The 22,894-nt window shown below is 36.6% G+C and overlaps 1 protein-coding gene across 2 annotated transcripts in view; it reads left to right on the forward strand.

Annotated features, from left to right (window-relative positions):
• CACUL1 (CDK2 associated cullin domain 1) overlaps positions 1-22,894 on the forward strand; it is an 86,691-nt gene that overhangs the window by 56,691 nt on the left and 7,106 nt on the right. For both annotated transcript variants that reach the window (XM_043984559.1, XM_043984560.1), the window contains 3 exons: positions 7,324-7,426; positions 13,430-13,519; positions 17,701-17,839. In XM_043984559.1, coding sequence (XP_043840494.1) covers positions 7,324-7,426; positions 13,430-13,519; positions 17,701-17,839 — 332 coding nt within the window. The remainder of the gene's footprint in view (positions 1-7,323; positions 7,427-13,429; positions 13,520-17,700; positions 17,840-22,894) is intronic.

The following is a 22,894-nucleotide window of genomic DNA, read 5'->3' on the forward strand; positions in this document are numbered from 1 at the left end:
ATTAAGGTCCCTGTCTCTTGACATTTCCACTATAGAGTAGATCAGAAGTAGATTTTAAGGATAGAAGATATTTCTGGGTGAGAGAGTTGGGAATGAATAGAAGTTAAAATGTAATTTCAGTCTATTGTGTACATAAATTGATAATGGTTAGATGTTAAGACTAAAATATAGTCACTTGTAGCTCTGAGATCTGTCTGTGATCCAAGATCATACAATTAATATCTTGCTTTTAAAAAACTCAGTAGTAAAACTTAATACTCAATTAATATTGAAGTATTAGGGTTATTGCTTGATTCTGGTGAAGGAAGACTTAGTGTCTATATGTTTGTCAGGGTATGCGGATGTTATAATCCAGAGGTTTACCATAGCAATCATTACCAGATTAAAATTCTGTTTTAGGGAAGGAATAGTAGTGTTAACAGTGAATAGCTTCTGTCTTATTCTAAGGCTAAATTCAGTTAAGACTTTTTGGTTTGCAAATTAAACTTAATCTGATTTTATCCGTGCATTAAGAAATTAAATTTGCTTTTTCAGTTTTATGAAAAATTTTTGTAAACTATGTTTCAAACCAATTAGAATATTTCTATTTGAAAGGATGATGTTGGTTTATGAAAGAGTATTATTTAAAATTAGATATTTAAATTGAGGACCTCTAGAACCCTAATCATCAGGATGTCCTGTTTAACATTAAAGAAACTAAAAAAGGATTTTCCTTTATATAGCTTTTCAAAGTTTTTTCTCTGATCAACATGTTGATTATTTTAGAAAACAAATATAGCAGGTGTTCAGAGTAGAAAATAATTGGTTTTTAACAATCCAGACATGTAGAAATAGATGCTCCTTTTCTAAGTATCAGTTATTCCTTAATGGTGTCCTAGATTTGTAAGATTTTGGTGTGGTTCCTTAATCACTTATCTCTGGAGTTCCAGAACTTGAAGTTTCTTGAAGCCAGAAATGCTGGCTTGAATAATTGCTAGTTATGTAACATCCCTGGGGTAAGAGCAGTAGAAAAGGTCAGAGAACTATTGAAACAAAAGAGAATTGTTCATAATGAAAACATTGCATAGAATAAGTTTTTTAATGTTTCTGTGTATATTACATACACACATGTATTCCCTAATTAATGTTATGCTGGATGACATGACGAGAAAATCCCAAATGAGGCCACGAAGAGTCGGACACAACTGAACAATAAGCAACAATTAATGTTATATAATATAATACTTTGTTGTACCCATGATTTCTTTGATATGGGTAATCCTTCCAGTGTTGCAAATCTCAACCCATCTATCCTTCTAAAACTGTATGGTTTTTGTTCATATCTCCATGTAAATTCTTAACATGTTGGGGGTATGGGGGGAAGTGTGTCCATTCACAGTATTTATTGACAGCCATCCTCTCTTACATTTTGTGGGTGTTCCAGTGAAGCTTGTGGTCTGACTATTGATTGTCCCTTGCTCTGGATTATGACCAGACCATTCCTTTTTCCAATCATATCGCTGGAATTTTTCATGGTGGTTTGTGCATAGCGAATCTTAATATTTTAGAAGAGCAAATATTATAAACATTTAACTTATTCTATGGAATATAATTGAGGAAACTTTTTTGCTTAGGATAATAGCACATATACTTCACTAGTTTTGTAACTTCTATTCAAATCAGTGTTTTCCAACTAATGAGCAGTAACATCAAAATTCAGTGCTTTGCAACATACAATTTTAATTCTAGAATAATCCAGAAATGAAAATAAATCATATATATTGAAAAAATTTTCTCTTGGTACTTCTATAGACAGAATTATTTCACTTCCTATTGTTATACACATTAGTGTCACAGCTTGTTTATTTGAAAGGATGCAAATATTCATACAAATAATTTTTTCTTTAAATTTCTATTTGGACAACATGTGTTATTGAACATTTTTATTAATTTAATTTAAAAAATCAACCCTAAACTATGCTTCACTAATTTTCTATTTCTGGATATGAAATTTTCATCTGAAAGAAAGCCATTGTAATTTTTTTTAATTAAAAATTTGGGAGGAGTTAATTAGCTAAGATCTGCCTTTCACTCTCCTACACCAACCTTACCCATACCTCCCAGTGGATAACACAAGAAAAGTAAAACTCTTTACAAATATGTAGAGTCAATCAAAAAATTTCACATTGGCCAGATAACAAATATTATTTTTAATCTCATTCTGCATTTGAATCCTTCACCTCTCTTATGAGGAAATGGGTATCATTAAACCTCTGGAGTCATGATTAATTATTATGCTAATAAGAGTTCAGCACTACTATTCTTTCACATGTATATATACTATAACCTGTTCAACCATTCTTCAATTTATTTCAGAAAGAACTGTCAGTATTTTTGTACATACCTTAGAGTTTGTTTTGGTTAAGACTAATTGCTCCCCTCCTTCTAAACTTCCCTTCTACCGTTTCCCTTTTCTTTCCTGTTTGCCTGTGGAATAAAGTGATATTTCTGCACATCTGTATGTGAATGTATGTTTGCATGTGAGTGTGTATTCTTTCGTCTTTTGACCAATTCACATGAGAGCGAGTTTCAAGTGTTAGCTGTTTCCCTCTTCCCTCCTCGTTTGTATAGTTGTCTACTTGCACACCTTGGTTGTGTGAGATGATTTTCCCTAACCTTCCTTTCCTTTTCTCCCCAGTGTATTCCTCCTCACCTTTCTTTCCGTTCTTTTCTTAATATCACCAAGACAAAACAGGCATTGTCTAATTGGACTTCCTGTGATGACAATAGGGTTCAAAGGGGACATGTGTATCATGTGCCAATATTTGAATGTAAATAGTTTGTTCTTGTTTTGTCCTTTATCATTGTTGATTCATATTAACTTTTTAAAGCCACTATAATTTTAAATAGAGAAAGGTGTGTATGCGAGGGTGATTTATTTGACTTATTTTAAAGAATCATATAATTTAGAGCTGGAAAGGACATATTATAGCTTATCTAATTTCAATGCCATCATTTTATGGGTGAGATAGTGGAGGCCTGGAAAAAAGAATTGTCTCACCCAGGTTGGTGGCAGGCTGGGATTTGAATGTATGTCTTCTAACTCGAAAGCCAGAGTTCTTCCTACACCAGTCTACCTAGTACATACTCAGTAATAAGATACTTTTTAGTGGTGTTTGTATAGTTTAAGGTAGCCGAGCCCCTTAACTATGAATAAATATAGAGTAAATGTGGATACTGCACAATGTTTAGGACCATTATTAATTAAACTCATTAGCAGGTTCTGACCTGTTATCTAGTATATGCCACCTAGTTAAGTATAATTCAGTATTCTTTTGAAGTTGGCCACTAAACATCTAAACACTAAAGCACTTACTATGTTCCACACACTGCTAAGCATTGGGAATAAAAGAAAGGCAAAAAGCAGTCCCTGACCTTGAGGAGCTCATAGTCTTAATGAGGAGGACAGAATAGAAACAACTATGTACAAGCTATATACAGGCTCAATTAGAAATAATCAGGAAGAAGAGAGAAGAATTAAGGGGGAATTAGAAAAGGCTTCCTCTAGAAGGTAGGATTTTAGCTTGGATTTGAGGGAAATCAGGAGGCAGAGATGGGGAGGGAAAGAATTCCAGGCCTGGAGGACAACCAGTGAAAATTCCCAGAGTTAGGAGATGGAGTGTTTTGTAACATTGGATCACGGTATATGTGATGGGGTGTAGCTCTAAGAAGACCAGAAAGGTGGGGAATGGGAGGCAGGTTATGAAGGGCTTCGAATGCCAAACAGGATTTTTATATTGGATCCTGGAGGTGATAGGGAACCACAGATATTTAGCAAGTAGAGAGGTAACATGGTCAGACTTCCACTTTGGGAAGGTCACTGAGACTGCTGAGTGGAGGATGAGCTGGAGTGGGGAGAGACTTGTGGCAACAAGGCCACCAATAGGCTATTGCAAGTAGTCTGTGAGTTTTTCAGGGCCTGTGTCAAGGTGATCAAACTGTAAGGGAACATATGTGTGTGAGAGATGTTGTGAAGGTAAAGGATGGCTATGGGCAAGTGAGAGAGTAAGGAGACAAGGATTAACACCTAGGTTATGAGCCTGAGTGACTAGGAGGATATTGGTACCCTCTACCATGATGTGGAAGTTAGCCAGAGGGAAGATTTGAGGGAAATGTAATTAGTTCCGTTTTGGTGATATTGCGTTTAAGGTGACTGTAGGACATCCAGTTTAGGAAGTCCAACAGGCTATTGGAGATGTGTGACTAGAGGCTGGTAGAGAAATTAGGAATGGATTTAGTACATTTGAGTGTCATCAGCATGGAGGTGGTAACTGGATCCATGGGAACTAACGCATCACCAAGTGAAATAGTATATATAGGAGAAGAGACCAGGCCCCAGGACAGAGCCCTATTAGATATCCATGATTAGCAGGCGTTACTTGGATGAAGATTCTAGTGAAGGATACTGAGAAGAAGCAGTCAGATAGGTAGGAGAAAAAGCAGGGAGGATAGTGTCACAAACCCATAGAGGAATGAATATCAAAGAGAAGAGTATATTTGGTAGTTAAAAGGCTGCAGAAAGAGTAAGGATGAAAATTGAGAAAAAGCCATTACGTTTGGTATTTAAGAGATCATTAGTAAGTTTGGAGAAAGTGGTTTTAGTTAAATGATGAGGTCAGAAGCCAGACTGTAAAAAAGAGAGTGAGAGCAGAACAAGTGGAGGAACCTGTTATAAATATTAGCCTTCTTAGTGACTTTGACATAAAAGGGTGATGTCAGGGACAGTAGCTCATTCATAAGGATGGCTCAAGTGAGGGTTTTTTGAGGATGGGGGGAAAAGGTATGTTTGTAGGCAGTAGGAAAGTTGCCAGGTAACAGGGAGGGCTTGAAGATAAATGAGATTGGTAACGATGGTGGCAGTTTAAGAGAGGATGCAATAGCATGGGATCACTTGTATTCACAAGAGAGGGTTTTACCTTGGAGGGAAGAAGAGCAGCCACCTCATGTGAGATGAGGGCCATGGTGCCTTTTGGTTGAGGAGGGGAGAGGAAGAAGCTCTCAGCAAATGGCCTGAGTTTTTTGCTGGGAAATATTAGGTACGTTTCTCAGCTGAGAGTGTAGGGGAGAGGGAGCCATTCAAGGTTTGAGGAAAGAGGGAAAGTTTTAGAAGAGCTGCTGGAGTGAGTGGGATGGTATAAAAGGGCCGCTTGGCTGAAGTGAGGCCTCATTAAGATTACGTAACACATATTTGTAGAGGACCTACACAGCATGGTTTTATAACTTTCTATAATGAATAGGAACAAAGGCTGGATGCTGGGAGTGATCCCAGTCTAAAGGTGGATGACGTCAGATTGATGACACCGTAAGGGAGCAAGGGACTTGAGAAAAGTGTACAGGTTACAGTGGGATTGGTTTTCTAAGATGTCAAAGTGGTAAAGGAAAAAGGTAGCCAGTGCAGAAAGATGTCAAGGATGGAGGGATTGGCGGTCATAGGGTTTGGGGCTGCAAGGCAGAAGGAGAGGTAGAATGACAACAGAAAGTGAATCAGATAAGGGAATTTCAGAGTTTAGAAACATTGCATTTATGGATGATGGCAAGATCAAGAGTGTGACCAGCTCTTTCTTTGTGTAGCTGTGGGTGAGTGGAGGAATAAGTCATGAGAAATGAGCAATTTGAGAAGTGTACAGCTTGTGCCACATGCTTAAATTGTAATAATGGATCAAAAAGCTATCAGAATGGTGCCATCTAAGAACAGTAGAAAGAGAAAATAGAATGAAAGAAGAGAAGGGAAAGACCATTGAATTTAGGGACTATATATATATATATATATATATATATATATATATATATATATATATATATGTGAATCTCAACTTTTCTTCTTAGTGTCTTTTGTGTTACTTCACTTCTCTAGACCTCGATTTCTTCATCTGTAAAATGAGGATATTGGACTAGATGTTTTCTAAGGTTCCTTTGAAGCTGTGATAATGCTTAATGTTCAGTGCCTTTTATTAGTACTTATTAGCAAGCAGTAGCATATACTAACTACAGTATAATTGCCAATATTCTTTAGAGGAAGAATGTGTCATATTTTGTTCTGTGGAAGAAAATTCTGTACACACAAGCCTGCCAGAAACAATTTTTTAAAACTAAAGTAATTATAATCTGAACCTTTTCTGCTGTTCAAGAGGTGACATTTTCCCCATCTTGAAGTTCCAATGTTTAATATTCTCAAATAATAGACAAACTTCATGGTCAAGATTAATCAAGATAAGTCTTAAGAACAATATTAAACTTTAAAATGTTTGTTTTCCTAAAACATTCAGTTCCTCTTTTTGATTACTTCCTCTAAGAGTTTTCCTTTGCATCTCACCAAAGATGATCTAGAGATCCTTGCATGAACTGAAGGATCATGTATTTCTTCTTTAATCTGATCATTACTCTGATTTAGTCAGTGCATGGAGAAAGAGGGTGCTCTTCTTATATGGATCAGTCAAGGGCTTCTTGCTTTCGTGGAGTCACCCTTGAAAAAGATGAGCACAATTTTTCCCAGAAGTTTTTTTTTTTTTTAAAGTGAGACAGTTGGGGTTAAGTGACTTGCCCAGGGTCACACAGCTAGTAAGTGTTAAGTGTCTGAGGCCAAATTTGAACTCAGGTACTCCTGACTCCAGGGCTGTTGCTCTATCCACTGTGCCACCTAGCTGCCCCCCCTTTTTTTCCCCAGAAGTTTTATTGAGTATTTATAAGGTTTTTACATTCATGTTGGGACCAAAGATTTTAGATTAATATATTATTTTGTGATGGATAGCCTAAAGAGGTAGAAGGGGGATGGGGAATAGAGAACAGAATGGGGGAGAAAGAAAAGAGCACACTCTCTATCCTTTAGTTCTTTTTCTAAACTTTGTTGTAACAAAGTTAAATTAGTTGACATAAGCCCAGCTCAGATATTACAGTAACCTCTTCCATCCCTGGCCCCCTTCTCTCTTTCTTGTTGCACAGTTTTCAACTTGGGAATGGTTGCAAAATTAAAACTTCTTTCCCTATTTTCTCTATTGAGAAGTCTTCATCTCTCATTGCTTTGGTTCTATGAAATTGACTGTGGAACAGAACCAGCATTATCTCAGTTAAAATTTTGTGGGTTTTAGCATTATTTCATGATGTTGGATAAAGTTATACCTTTAAAACTAAAGAAGACTTTGCTATTTTTGGTGGAAACTATTTTTAGAGATTTAGCACCCCCTTACTTAAAAGTAAAAATATTATTTACTTAAAGTATTTTAGTGAATCACTTCATTGGAATGATTATTTGCTTCTAAATATTATTTGTTTTATCTTATTTTCCAGAATAAATTTTACATAGAAACCAAGCTTAACAGAGACTTAAAAGATGATCTTATAAAGCTATTTACGGAACATGTTGCAGAAAAGCACATTTACAGCCTAATGCGTAAGTAAACATTAACTTTTGAAATTTGAGGAGACTTTAAAATTATTCTGGCAAAGGTTTCTGGTTAAAACTAAATCTATTAGAAGAATCGTGCTTTCATGATTATTTCATTTGCCTTTTTTTTTTTTTTTTTTGGTGAGGCATTTGGGGTTAAGTGACTTGCCCAAGGTCACACAGCTAGTAAATGTCAAGTGTCTGGGGCCGGATTTGAACTCAGGTCTTCCTGAATCCAGGGCCAGTGCTCTATCCACTGCGCCACCTAGCTGCCCCGTATCATTTGCTTTTGTTTTCTGAAAACTGACAATACTTTGGCATTATAGGCTCAAAAGAATAGTCTAATATCGTATTGTCTTAAAACTATATAAAATTAGGTCATCTAAATTAGCATATAACATAAAAATGCATTTTATTTAAAATATCTGGGCACTTAAAAATACCCAAACCACTCGACTTTAATGATCACTTCATAAGCATCATTCTATTATGTTTTTCATTTTGTATACCTTTTTATTTTCTACAGTTTCATTACTCATTAAGAAATTTCTTTACTATTAAATGGTGACATAAATATACTGTGAATAGAGATGAAAGGGGAACATTTTTCCAAAGCAGTGCTTTAGTTTTTCATAGCATTTGGACAATAGCTGACTTTTATATAATGCTTTAAATCTTTTATCTCATTTACAAAATCCCTGTGAGGTAGTACAGATATTATCTCAATTTTTGCAGAAGAGAAAACTGAAGCACAGAGATTAAGTGACTTGCTAAAAAATCACATTTCTAGTTATCTTTAAAAGAAGTTAGGGGAAGGAATTTTACATCTGTTAAATAACTATCTCACTTGGCTCCTTTTACACAGTATGTATTCAAATGAACAAATCCTTTGTGCAAAGGTAAATGATGAGAGAGTATTTGGAATCACTGACATTTTTGAAGGTTGTATTTGTGAGGGTAAAAGGTGGAAGTTATCTGTATCTTTTGTTTAATTCCTGAGAAATGATGAATCATTTTAGATACCTAGGATTTTAAAAGAATAACATTCAGTTTTTTGAAAGCTTGAACAGATGTTTTAAAACATTTCATGTGATAGTATTGTGGCTATTAATTAATAAGTATTCCCTGGACTGTTGACATTTTCATGTTTCTTTCATTGTGTAATGGTACATAGCACGTTGAAAATCTCCCCTGTCAAAATCCTCCAGAGAAATTATACTACCTGACAAAAAGCTTATTTACTTTGTAATTATCTGTATTTGGTAATAACTAGGAAAATAACTTCATTTTGTTCATTTATCACAACTCTAGGAAATTTCAGGGATTTGCAAGTTGAGGTCAAATGAAGGAAAGGTTTCTTCATGTACATGATGCTAAAGAGATGAGGAAAAAACAAGGCTTTTGGTCTTATTAAAAAACAAAAAAGATAGGCATAAACAAATGTTCCCACTTATTCAATACTTGAGGTTCTCACTAGCAAGTAACTGTGAATATTTTTTAATCCCAGGGATGTATAGTAACTACTGGTCAGCTGTGGGATAGGCCATTTTGTTGTATCAGAGTACTTGATTCTAAAACATCTGACTTCTCATTGAACTTTACTTAGTGAATGTAGGAAGTGCCAGAGCATTTATTTTCCATGACCTGCTTATAAATTTTAAATATTATTTTCTCATTGTTAAGGAAGATGTTACTCTTCAGTTAACCACTTTGTGGAGTTTTGTTATTTGAATACTTGTGAAGGTATAATTGCTATTTTGAGGTGGGGGGTGTTGGTCAGATTTCCTATTAGGATGTTTTCAGTGAATACACGAGTTTATTCATAAATAGGTGGGTTTTCTGAGAAGACTTAGGTCACCTAATGTAGGGCATAAAAGTTTTATTGAAGTGGTCTGTTCTCTAGGAGTAATCATTCCTTTCTTCTGCAGTTACATTACCTTTTTGACTTTGTCAAAGCGCCCAGCAAGGAAAAGGTGACCAGACCCACAAATTCCGTCTTGTAAAGAATCTAAACAATAGTGATACAGTTATATTTGTTAACTTTTCTTCTATAAAATCCCCCACCACCTCATGGTTTATGGACCTAAATTCATTGTTCCTTTTATCAGCTTTCTCCTATCAGCTCATCTATAAACCTGTCTTTAGAAGTGGAAATATAAAATATCCCCCACTTCCTCCATGCTCACCCAGCCGGTAGACACCCTCTTCTCTCCAGTTAAGAGGAGTATCATGTCAACTGAATGGCAACTTGTCTTGTAGTTTGAGATTTGTATAGAAGACCTAGTTGTTGAAGGCATATTGCCACATACAGAAAATACTTGTGACCAGAAGCCAAAGTTGGACCTGTGAATTATTTCATTAATTTCTTGAATGATTCTAAACGCTAACCTTCGATTGCAGGTATAAAAATATTCTGTTAGCTACTCATTGTACCAGTATTGAATACCTGACAGAGTAAGATGAAACACACCTTCTTCTGACCAGTATAAAAACTGTGTTCTCCTTTGAAGGAAAATAGTTATTTTGGTGTCATCTAGGAATATGCTTTTGGAACTAAGGTCATTAGAAAGCCAAAAGAAACTACATTGTGATAATCTTTGGGGAATAAGCAAACTAAGACAGACATGCAGAAGTTTTGATCAGCTAATTTCAGAAAGTGTCTTGGGAGATGAGTGTTTTGATTTGCAAAGAGATTGATGTCAGCTTGCACATCAAAATTAGCAAAACAATTTACTTAAAGAGAAATATGAGACACAAGCAGGGGTAGGGAGGGACAGAGAGAGAATTGGAATCTTTTTAAACAGGTTTCTCCATGAAGAGGAATAATATGTTAGACAAAAATTCACAGTTCATCTTTGGTTATCATTAATGATAATAACAGCTTCTGTTACGTTAAATTCATTTATTCATTCATTCATTCATTCATTCATTCATTCATTCATTCATTCATTCATTCATGGTGGGGCAATGGGGGTTAAGTGACTTGCCCAGGGTCACACAGCTATTAAGTGTCAAGTGTTCATCATCATATCATGAGCTCCTAATAACAAAGTGCTTGCTTCTTTTCCCCCACTTTGCCACCACCATGCAAAGTAGGTAATGTGATTAGTATTTCCATTTTTTAGGTATGAGAACTGAGGCAGAGGTGAGATGACTTAGCTAACAAAGGTTATATACGTAGTTAAGTTTGGAGTTAGCTTTTCAGTCTAGGTTCTTTACATCTTTGACTCCAATACTCTTTCCTACACCACACTGTTGTTTTTTCTTACTGACTATATCACTCGTGTGTGTGTGTGTGTGTGTGTGTGTGTGTGTGTGTGTGTGTATTTAGTTTTAAGAGAGCCTTCAGTTAAATTTATTTGTGTTTCTTAACTTGTGCTTATTCTTAAGCTTTCAAATTTTCTTGGAAGCACAACTGAGGCATTTACCTTTGCCTTTACTAAAACATTTGGTTGAATAGTGAGAATTTAGTGACAGCAGTGCTTATTGAATGCTGATAATGATTATTCTAGAATTAGGGTAGGGTTAACATCTTGAAGTTTGGGGGAGCTTTTAACATATGACTTAAAATCTGACATTTAATTTAAATAAACTAAAAGAGAATGTGCAACAATACAACTCTAATGCATGTAGAATTCATTTTCTTGAAAATTTGAAGATAAATGTAAAAGGTTTATAGCATTATAGTTAAAAAATTTTCCATTCGAAATTATAATTAAATGAGTAATGCATATTGATGATGATTGCTTCATTAGCTAACCTTTAAGTATAACTCACTGAACATTTTTTAAATTACGGAAAGTTTAGTTTGTCAAAAGAAGTTTCTCATGGATCTGCTTATCATTTTAAAAATTATATAAACAGCACCAGCCCTGGATTCAAGAGGACCTGAGTTCAAATCCAGCCTCAGACACTTGATACTTACCAGCTGTGTGACCCTGGGCAAGTCACTTAACCCTCATTGCCCTGCCCACCCCCCCCCCCCAATTATATAAACCGTGATCTCATTGGCTTAATGATTATGAAAAAATTTGGTTTGGTAAAACAAAATACAACCTTATAGGATCTTTTACAGGATATCTCCCTTTGATGCATCAAGATAATTTAGATTTCTTAGAAGATAGAAAAATAGGAATAATTGTGTTCCGTGACATGATAAACATCAGGTTAGGCATAAAACTGGGAGATTTATTCTCACCAAAGGTATTTACCATTGTGATAAAAGAGATCCAGCGTTCACAGTCCTGGTCAGTGAGGGATGACCTTTGGATGGTAAAGCCCTCCAGATAGTTCTGTCTTTGGGTAGCATTGAGCTTGTTGCACCAAATATATGACCTCTTGGAAGAGATCTATAACCATTCAAAGAAGTTTGCTCTGTTCATTCACATAGGAAAGACCAAGAGGATGACAGTCATCTCTTGCTTAGATATCAATATGTATTTGGATAGATGCCCCATTTTGTTTAAAAAAAAAAAAAAGGAGGATGAGAGACTGGATTAATTTAGGGAAATTACCATGGTCTTTTATTGTTCCCAATTTCTCATAAAGTTAAAGGCCCATATTTTCTTTTCTTTTCAAAGTATGTTTTATTGGTGTGCTTGGTGTTTACATCACCATCATTTCAAATTAACAGATTTGTTGGTTTGTTTTTGGGCCGGGCAGTGAGGGTTAAGTGACTTGCCCAGGGTCACACAGCTAGAACGTGTCAAGTGTTTGAGGCCAAATTTGAACTCAGGTCCTCCTGAATCCAGGGCTGGTGCTTTATCCACTGCACCACTTAGCTGCCCCCCATATTTTCAATAGTAACATTTTACTGGTGTTGCTATATGGTATGAAGAAAGAAAAATATCACACAGAAGGTAATATAGGGGCACGTGGTGCCTACAGCTTGTAATTAAGGAGAAACTCTGACAAATTGGAGTAAAAGATGTCTTCAAAGAATTGCACGACTAGAAGTGAAGACTGGTCACATAGCAAGAAAGAGTGGGGTGTCAGATAAGCAGCTATCATGTTCCACTGTTACCTTATGGGAAAAGAAAGTAAGGCTTCCAGCAAATTGGATGAACTCTGTTTGGCCAGCTGTTGTTGAAGCCGTGAACCTCTGTAACATGAAATAGGCAGATATGGATGGATTGTAAAGTCTTGGAATGGATTCCCTCATTAATGAGTATTTATGTATAAATGAAGAATTGCTTTTTTTAACTTTATACCAGACTGTAGTAAAACCCTCCTGCTGACTTATTTGAAAGACTTTAGTTACAAATAATAGTGACCATAAATTAAAAAAAAAAAAGATTAACACTATTGATTCACACTAGTATCTGTCAAAGAATTACTAAGAGCTTACTAAAACCTTAATGGAAAAATAATAGTTATAATTTGTATGTTATTGATTTGTTTTCTAGAATAATTTAAATTTTTGTAATGAATCTCAGTGAATTCTTAGTAACAAAAAGAAACTGTGTAGACCGTCTCATTTTCATGTGGAATTATTAAAGCAGCTCTATTGTCAGCTTTACTGCCTTGTTCAGAATAAACTCAACCACTGAAATCCAGATATTTTATTTTTCTGAACCTTTCCTTGTCAGGATTTATTGACCTCACTTAACAGGAAGCATTTCTCTTATGGAAAGGTAGGGGTTAGTGACCTTATTGAGCTTATTTATTGTCTAAAATTGAAATCTAGAGAACATTCTACTGCCTCAATGCACATCCTTTGATTTAGCAACTTAAAAGAAACACTTACAAATTCATTCATTATAGGAACATGAGTTGGATTACTATTCAAATGTGATATATGCTAGAATGTGTGGGAATTGAGTCATTTCCGTTAGACATTCCCACAGGCCCTCATGTTTACTAGTAATTCAGAATGTATATGTAGATCTTTTGTAGAAGTTTTGATAAACGTTTCTTAGAGCAGCAGGTGAAACAGGAAGGTCATAAACAGCAGCCTTGGCGACCAGTCAGGGTTTTAGCCTTTGTAACCATTTTTTCTTTTTATTTCAGCTTTACTTTTAGAAGCCCAGTCAACACCATTTCAAATAACACCTTCAACTATGGCAAATATTGTGAAAGGCCTGTATACACTTAGACCAGGTAAACATTACCTTTTTCCTTTGAAAAGGATTCAAAAAATTTAGGATCAGCTTTAGCTAAGAATGAAATGGCTTAATTTTTAAAAAACTAAATGTATATTTAAAATCTTCTCTTCTGTGAAGCTTAATAGAATGATGTTTGTCTATTTAGTTTATTGCTTTAAAGACTGTTCTAATGAGAGCTATCAGCCAGCGCTTTATATGGCATTTGTAAGGTTTGCATATGTTTCTTCATGTGATCCTCACAAAAACCTTGGGAGGCAGTTGCTATTATTATCATTCTCATTTTACAGATAGGGATACTGTGGCTAAGAAAAGTTAAGTGCCACATAGCTGCCAAAGTTCTGAAGTAACTGCTTTGAAAAGATTGGAAGCTTTCAGTGCGTCTTTTGGGGGTGAGGTAAATTTTAGCGTGTACCTTTGATTTCATTTGGTTATGGAATATCGGGTGAGGAATCTGCCAACATACAACTGTTCTGCCTTCTGTGGCATTAGAGAATTGCCTGGAGCACTGAGATGTTCAGTGACTTGGCCAGGTTCACCTAGCTAGTATGTACCTGAGGTAGCTCTTGAACCTAGCTCCTGTTAACTCCAAGGCTAGCTCTCTCTCAGATGTACTGTGCTGCCACAAAGCATGGAGAAGTTTTGGTCATTGTGATATGTGAACAGTGATCTAGGCAATATTGTACTCTAAAATAGGATTTGGGAGAAGAAAAAGTTAAATGGTAGCCGCCCCCCCCCCCCACTCCCACCCCCCAAAACAATAATCCTGTGAAGAAACTGAATCTCATGGTTCAGGTTTGAACTTTGGTGTATTGACATGCTACTTTTAAAGAGCCTCTGCTTCTTCCCTTGCATATACAAATAGAGCTTTATCTTGCCAGGCATAAATATAATATTGCTGGCTTTGAACAAATATTTCCAAATGCTGTATGCATTACTGGAACTAAGACCCACACATTCATAGGTATATTTTTGCACAATCTTTTAGTATACAAGGATGAAGGGGACCCTTAGAGACTTTCTTGTCCAAGTAGAATTTAACAGACTTTTCAAAGGAGCGTACCAGTCCCAGAGCACGGCACTAGTTATAAGGGGAAAGCAGAAATGGATAAAACATGGCTCCTGTTGTCATAATACTTACTGGCCAGATAGACTGATAGGTAGAGTGCTCTCATTGTTCAGTAAGTAACCCAGGATGACACTGAAACTCAGTTTCATCTATGTAAAATGAGGGTAGTAAGAGCAAGCCCTTCACAGGGCTGTTGTAAAGATGTGAAGTCTAGAATTGTTGTTCACATCTTACATAAAGAAATTAAGACCTAAGTAGTTTTGACTCTCCTGAGGTCTCACAGAGTAGTGAGTTACTAGAGGAATTTGAAATCAAATCTAGTCCTCTCTCCACTCTACTACAAGATAATCTTTATTATCCCTATAACAAAACACAAATTCAATAATGCGGCATTCGAGCCCTAGATGTTTCCAGTATACTTTCTACATTATTTTGTATTATTCCCTTTCATGCATGCTACATTCCAGGCAAACTGGACTCCTTGCTTTTCCTGAACTTGACGTTACCTCCTGCTTTTGCATTTATATCCATCACAACGCCTAAAATGCTCTCCTTCCTGAGATCAGCCTCTCAGAATCAAGACTTAATTCAGGTGCAACCTTCCTCAGATTAGCTCAGTGGTTAATTTCTTCTCCAGGTTACTTTGTAATATACTTTTCTATGTATGTATTGGATCCTCCCATTAGAATGTAAACTCCTTGAGGTCAGGGACTTTTTAGTTTTTGTCTTTGCATCCCTAGTGCAGAGCCTGGGGTGAAATCAGCCTTAGATGCTTACCAGCTATGTGATCCTGATCAAGTCACTTAACCCGTTTGCCTCAGTTTCCTCATCTGTAAAATGGGGATAGTATTAGCACTTAGGATTATTGTGAGGATTAAATGAGATGATTTCAAAGTGCTTGGCACAGTGCCAGGCACATGGTAAGTGCAACATTAATGTTCATCATCATCATTAATCTTACTCATGGGCACTTATTCAGTGTTTATTGGATTTGAATATATGTTAATGTGGGTATGCCCTCTAAAAAAGACTGTATGCAGTATGTTTCTTGAAACTCAGTCTATTTTGGAGAGTTTATTTAGAGGCCAAGAATATTCACAGAACAGACTTCAAGAACTTAGTATATTGTAATAGCCTAGGTTCTTCCAATTAATGCTTCCTTGAAGTAGGACACTCTTGTGTCTGGTTTTTACTAGGGTTATATACCTGAATATGTTTGACCTTCAACAGTAATCTATCACACATCTTATTGAACTGAATTGGCACTTTTTTTTTTTTAAACAGTAGTGCTGAACAAGAGCTTATGTGATTTCTCAGGGTTAGCCTATGAATAATATTTTCATATTGGAAGGCGACCAGGTACTTTTGTCATTTCAGAGTTCTGTATGCTGAATAGACAGCTTTGTTGGATGTGGCTTTTATCACAAGTAAAGAAGAGAAACTTAGAATAAAGCTAACCTCTTATGGCAAAAAGAAATGTTGGTATATGTTTCTTTAAAAGCTATTTTATCTAGGCTGGAGCTCTTGTAATAGAATTTTTAATGTTCTTGTGAGAAGAACTTGATATTCAACAGTTGACCTATTAAAATTTTTTTTTTCATTTACACAACCTTTGCTGTTCTGGGTATTTTCTGACAGACTTATTTTTTGACACCTTTATGTTACTAGCAATAGCCATTATGGAGAGTGTTCTGAAAATGTTAAAAAAGTTAAAAGTTAAATTGCCCTAAGACTTTTAGGACACCCTGTATTTGTTTTATTGAGGAGTTTATAATGTACTATTTTCATCTCACAAAGATTCAGTTCCTAATAAAATACATGGTTTATGGTTTGAAGAACTCCAAACCCTTCCTTACCCAGCATTTGACTGTTACCATTAATTACCACATTATGCTTCTTTGCTTTTTATTTTTTTGGGGGGAGGGAGGGAAGGGTCTGAACTTGATTTAATTAGTAAGAGGAACTTCTGGTGAGCCAGATTCCTCTACCTATGCTGATCGGCAACTGTTCTTAGATGTATATTGTCTTAGAGGTGCCTGGGGTCTGTGAGAAGTTGAGTCACTCAGTCAGAGGGAAGACTTAAACCCAAGGCTTTCTGACTTTGTCTTGTTTTCTATCCATTGAGGCCCCCTGCTTCTTTCTTTCATCTTAAACTCCCCAAAGTGCCTAAAAGTTCCTTATTCTTTAGTAGAAATGGAGATAAATTTTAACTAACAATGGCTAAAAATACCATTACTGTTTTCTGAGATAAGGGAAATCTTTTACTTTTTATGAAAAAAGTCGTAGGGTTCTAAGTATAGAGCAGTGTGATTTTGTGTGTGTGTGTGTGTGTGTGTGTGTGTGTGTGTGTGTGTGTGTGTGTGTGTGTGTACAAAATAATTTTCATGATGATTGGGGGAGGAAGAGAGGACTTGGGAATTCTGATAAGTAGCTGAACAAAAATTCACTTTCACTCCTATCTAGATTAGTTTTCCTTCAAGCAATCTCCCAGGACATCATGGGCCTATACATGAGCATCTTATTATGTACCCTGCCACTGTGCAAACATATAGGCAGCTGGGGGCACAGTGGATAGAGTGCCAGCCTAGAGTCAGGTATACCTGAGTTCAAATTCAGCCTGAGATAGTTATTATCAGGTTGACCGTGGGCAAGTTGTTTAACTCTATTTTCCTCAGTTTCCTCATCTATGAAATGACCTAGAGAAAGAAATGGTAGACCACTGCAGTATCACTGCCAAGAAAATCCCAGCTGGGGTCATGAAGAGTTGGACATGACTGAACAACGGTTGTGCATACAGCATCCCCCCGACCCTTTTCTGTCTCTTAATCTGTAAGCAGTTAATAAATTGGTCCTACCAACAATAGCTTCCTTTCCTGTGTCTCTTCTCATAATTCCTGGGACTGCCTAGACCAGAATTTCTTCCCTGGCAGCCTGGCACATGGCTTCCATGTAGGGGATAGTCAACTTTTTGAATTGAGCGGTAGAGGAGATAATTTAATGCTAAGTTTTTTTATTGTCAAAATTTGCTTTGGTATAGATTTTTGCCTTTTAAACTACATAAACTCCCCAACCCCCCATTTCATTAATTTTTTTTTCCCCTCCTTTCACAGAGTGGGTTCAGATGGCACCAGCTTTATTTTCTAAGTTCATCCCAAACATCCTCCCACCTGCAGTGGAATCAGAGCTTCAGCAATATGCAGCTCAAGATCAGAAACTCCAGAGAGACCTTCTACAAAATGGATTTGCAAGGTACATTGGATTATGCTTCAGTACCAACTCTCAGAAGCTGAGGATGCAACTACAACTCAGTATGAGGAAGACCTTTTCAGTAATTTGATCAGTATTCATATGGGTTGCCCCAAGGTAGAATATTGATAGTGTTGAAATAGGGCATAGCTGCCATAGCAGAGTTATATGAGAGATTTTATTGTATTATGTGAACTTCTGTAGCAGGGCTTCTTTATCTGGAGACCACGAATTTGCTTTTTAAATAGTGTGATGACTGTTTCAATATAATTGGTTTCCTTTGTAATACATTATATTTCATTTTCTACATTAAAAAATGTTTAAGAAGGGATCCATAGGCTTAACCAGACTTTTAAAGGGGTCCATGTCACAAAAAAGATCAAGTACCCCTGTTTTAGATTTTTCAAAAAAAAGATTTTAAGCATAATTTCTAAAGTTGTTTTCTGTAAAATGTAGATTATGAATTAAGTTCATAGCTATTTGGTAAAAGTAGCATATTAGAAACTTGCTTATTTTTTCAAGCTCTAAAATGATTAAATACTAGTTAAAAATTATTTTGCCAATTCTTTTCTCTTTGTATCTCTGGATAATTCCTAGAGTAGGAATTCCTAGAAGGGAAGATACTTTTTACCTATACAGCCACCAATCCCTAATTGTAAAAATTGGGTGCGGGAGATGATTACCTTTGAACCTTTGCATTTCTAAATAGACAAATTTCAATTAAGTTGAGTTATACAAAATATATTTTTATTAGCCCATAGCTAACAAAGTATGCATAAAGAGTGCTTTTTTAAAAAGGCATATTTTTAACCCTAACCCTTCAGAATTTTCAGAAACTTTTCTACTTAGAGTTTGATACTTATTTTATACTTATAGTTTACCATATTTTATTGTTTCTTAAACACAATCCTTGAGTGATATATACCCCTTTTGCTAAAGTGCCATACTGTACTATATTTAAGTTGAAGTAAATTAAAATTATATGAATTTTGATATCCATTGAGAAAATTGGAGCATGTTACAAAACCAGGCTTGGTAATGAAGATGCTCAAGTACTTTTTAAAAGAATTAATTGCACACCAACTGCTGACAGGGTATTACGTTCTGGAAAAGACCATGGCCTCTTCTGCAGATGAGCTCACTCAGGGCTGCAAATGAACATACTCTTGTGAATGAGAACTTCTTCAATATTCTGGTGCTCAGCTGAGTCGTTGGGAGAACCTTGGCTGAGATGATAATTATTTTACAATTCTGCAGTTATATTGGTTTTACCTTTAGTGATGAATAGTAAATACGATCATGTTCTCTTTATCAATACAGTATTTGATGTGGAGCTCTTCAGACTCGTTTTTCTTTGTAAATGAAGATAATTTTGATAGCTCTATCTCTGTAGGTGCCCAGGCGGGGAGGAGGGGGAAGGAGGGGGATGGAGGGAGGGACTATATCTCCACTTTGTTAGTTCACTGTGTTTCCTGCTGCTTCTTCACATTGTCAGTTATGTAGATTGGCCTGGTAAAGCCCCACTACTTCCCTGCAAGTGAGGAACATGAGTTACAGCAGTGTTGCCCCATCTTTGGTTCCCTCTAGTGGCCAGCATTCAAAGAGGAGTTACTCTTTTACTTTAGATAAACTGGTTCTTATCTCATTAGATAGCAAATTATGGGTTACTGAAGTGGGAGACATTTCTTAATCCTTTGTCTCTACCATCAGACTAACTCATTGAAAGCTAATGTCAAAGTAGGCACCAAATTCTAAAAAATACTGCAAGTTATCTATTTAAATAAGTTGTTGACTCTAAAAAGTGGCAATAAGTGAACACCATTATTCTTTCTTAGAGAAGTTTAACTGATATAAATAAGTTCTTACAATATGGAGTTTGAAGCCCCTAGATCACCATAACTGGTCAACTCTTAGTCTCTTTGTCAGTGGATACAGGAAGCAGCAAAGGATAAACTATTTTTCAATACAAGATTGTTTAATTTAGCAAACGCTTGCTTGCAAAACATAGTGGTGTTTCTCTAGATACTCTTCTTTGTAGATGATATTGTGAAGATTGAGTGAAGTCCCCAAGACTGTCTCAGTGAGGTTCACAGTCCCTGAAAAGATGGTCACCTGGAGGTAACACTCACAAGAAGAATAAAGTGGATGATGGGAGAATGCATACTATCTAGGTCATGAAATATGATGGGATGAACAGCCCAATTCTTAGTCTGTCTCTCTCAGTACATATATCTGGAGTAATATTGCATGTAGACAGGGGACAGCTAGGTGGCGCAGTGGATAAAGCACCGGCCCTGGATTCAGAAGGACCTGAGTTCAAAGCCAGCCTCAGACGCTTGACACTTACTTAGCTGTGTGACGCTGGGCAAGTCACTTAACCCTCATTGCCCCGAAAAAAAAAATAAAAAAAAATTTGAAAAAAAAAAATTGCATGTAGACGGTGAGCTGGATCACTTTGGGGATATTATCAGCACTTGGGTCCTAGCAGTTTCCTGAAACACAAACTAATCTTTTTTATGATAATCTTCTCCTGGTGATGATACACATTTGGTGTGTATTGCTACAAATCAGAACTTATCTCTAAAGAATCTAAATTAAAGGTGATTGAGGGCAATAAAGTTCTGTGTAAATAGCGTGAAATATATTGCCCATAAATTGCCCATAAGAAATTGTGAGAAAGACATACTAAAGGGCTTGAATGAAAAGGAATTGAGCTGGGCATCTTACATGCTTCATTGGCACCTGTGAAAGATCAAGCCCTAAAACAGAGACTGAAGTGCATTGGATATATCCTCTTGTGGAGAATTGATGGGAAGATATGGACAGGCATGATAGGATGAGAAGGCAGGCAGGCATTACCATTTGTCCTGGTAGAGAGTGCCCACATGAAATCACAAATGCATTCATCTGAAAATGGTCTTTTAAGATGGGGGAAGAGTGAGGAAGTGTAGGTTTTAGCATTTATAAAGGTTTTTATTATTTTTTTTAACATAGCATTCATTCCTATATCCCTCCCCTCCCCATCAAAACATTTCTTCAGATGGTGAAAAAAGAAGGGAAATAAAGAAATTCAGCAAAACCCCACATCAACTATGTTGCATGTCCTGCACTATGGCATTCAGGCTTTTTGATGTGTCTTGTTCTCTTGGAATACCTGTGACTCCCGAGTTGTCTCTGTATAGTACTTTGAAGTCTTGCAGGGGTGGGGTTGGAGTGGGGGAGTACCAACCTGGGATTGGACCCAGTCAGAGATGAGAATGCTTTTACTCTGCTACCATCCTTCCTCCTCATGTGCCTATGCAGAATTAGTGTTTGGTTTCTGTTGTGAGTTGTGGGCATGAAAGAGAAGGTATGAGACAGAGCCTCAACAGCCATCGAGATCCCAGTATATGTGGGCCCCGTGCACAAGCCAGGAGCATGATGGCAGGGGACAGAGATATTAATTCAAAAGGATTTTACCTTTGGGGGATTCTCTCTTAGAGCCTTGGATTTTGCTGTAATTGCTTTATCTGAAATCTTTTGTTTTAATTGAAGTCTTTTTTATTTTGGAGGTTTCTTGCACGACCCAGAAGCATTTTTTTTTTTTTTTAGTGATCATCTTAAAATTGTGTGCCTTCTAAGTTAAACATTCTCTGAAGAACTCTCACATGGTTCTAGGTTTTCATCAGGGTGGGTGTTAATTCCACTTTTGCAGAACAGTCTATTGATGTCTACTTAAATCCTCACAGTAGGGAGTCTATCCATTGTGCTTACTGGTCTTCCTTTGGATCTCTTGAAGCAGTCTATCATTTAGCCTTCACTTGTGCTGTGTGACCAACCTTCACTTGTTTTCTGGTCATTTATGTCTGGCTTCTTTTCCTGCACAGCTCCCTCTTGTTAGTTTTTTGCAGTCTGTGTATGCCTGTCATATTTCATGTCATTGACCCGTGGGTGATCCTCAACTTGAATTCTTTGGAGACTATGATATTTTCTATCCCTTAGACATATGGTATCACTGTGGATACTTAAAATACAGTCCTTTGTTTAAGATAGACACCTGGGGTAAAAGTGGGGCAGTTTTGCAATGTGGGAGAGGGAGGGAATAAACATCAATTAAGTGCCTATTACATGCCAGGCACTTTGCTAAGAGCTTTACAAATACATCTCATTTGATCCTCACAACAACCCTGAAAGGTGGGTGCTATTATCCCCATTTTTACAGTTGAGGAAACTGAGGCAAACAGATTAAGTGACTTGCCCAGGATCACATATCTAGTAAGTGTCTGAAGCTGGATTTAAACTCAGATCTTCCTGACTCCGGGCTCAACAGCCTATCTGTTGCATCACCTGTTTGCAAAGCTGCAATACAACTCCTGAGCCTGTATCATTGTCTATCCATAATATCTATTCACCATTTCTCACTTGGTCGTTCATTCACTCACTGATCATAATTTTGTACCATCCTATTCCATGAGACTTTTCGAGTTTGATAAAGACTCGTGCCTTCACCTGCTGTATCACTCTGACAAGAAAATCAGCTATTTACTTGTTGAGATAGTTTCTAGGGCTTTGCACTCTCCTTATTGTAACTATTGATTTAGGGTTTTAATTTCTTGGGAATGGTGATGATCCCAGTTTTCAGTCACATTCCATATCTTATTTTCCTCTTGATTTCATATTGATTTTGATGTTTTCCTCTAACTAGTCAGTGGTCTGACTATAGAGTTAACTTGGAAATGATTTCCACATTAATAACCAGTCACCTTCCTCTCAGTTAAAATTCATTTTATTTTTTGATGTTATTTGGGTGATTGCTATGTCATGTGTCATGTATCGTGTGTGTGTGTGTGTTGGGGAACAGGGAAGTGGAGAAGATAGGGATATTTTACTAGCCAGGGGTGGAGTGTACGCTTTGATATGATATTATATAAGGACCATTAGAGAGGTGTGCCAAACTAAGTCCTATGGGGGAGATCTGGGGGAAAGTTTGTACTGACTAGGAGCATCAAGATGGTCTAGAGGCTGGTATTCATGGGCAGGAACTAGGGCAAATCAGGTTAGGGAACTAATTCTTTTCAG

The sequence above is a fragment of the Dromiciops gliroides genome, chromosome 2 (assembly GCF_019393635.1).
Source record: "Dromiciops gliroides isolate mDroGli1 chromosome 2, mDroGli1.pri, whole genome shotgun sequence".
NCBI lineage: Eukaryota > Metazoa > Chordata > Mammalia > Microbiotheria > Microbiotheriidae > Dromiciops > Dromiciops gliroides.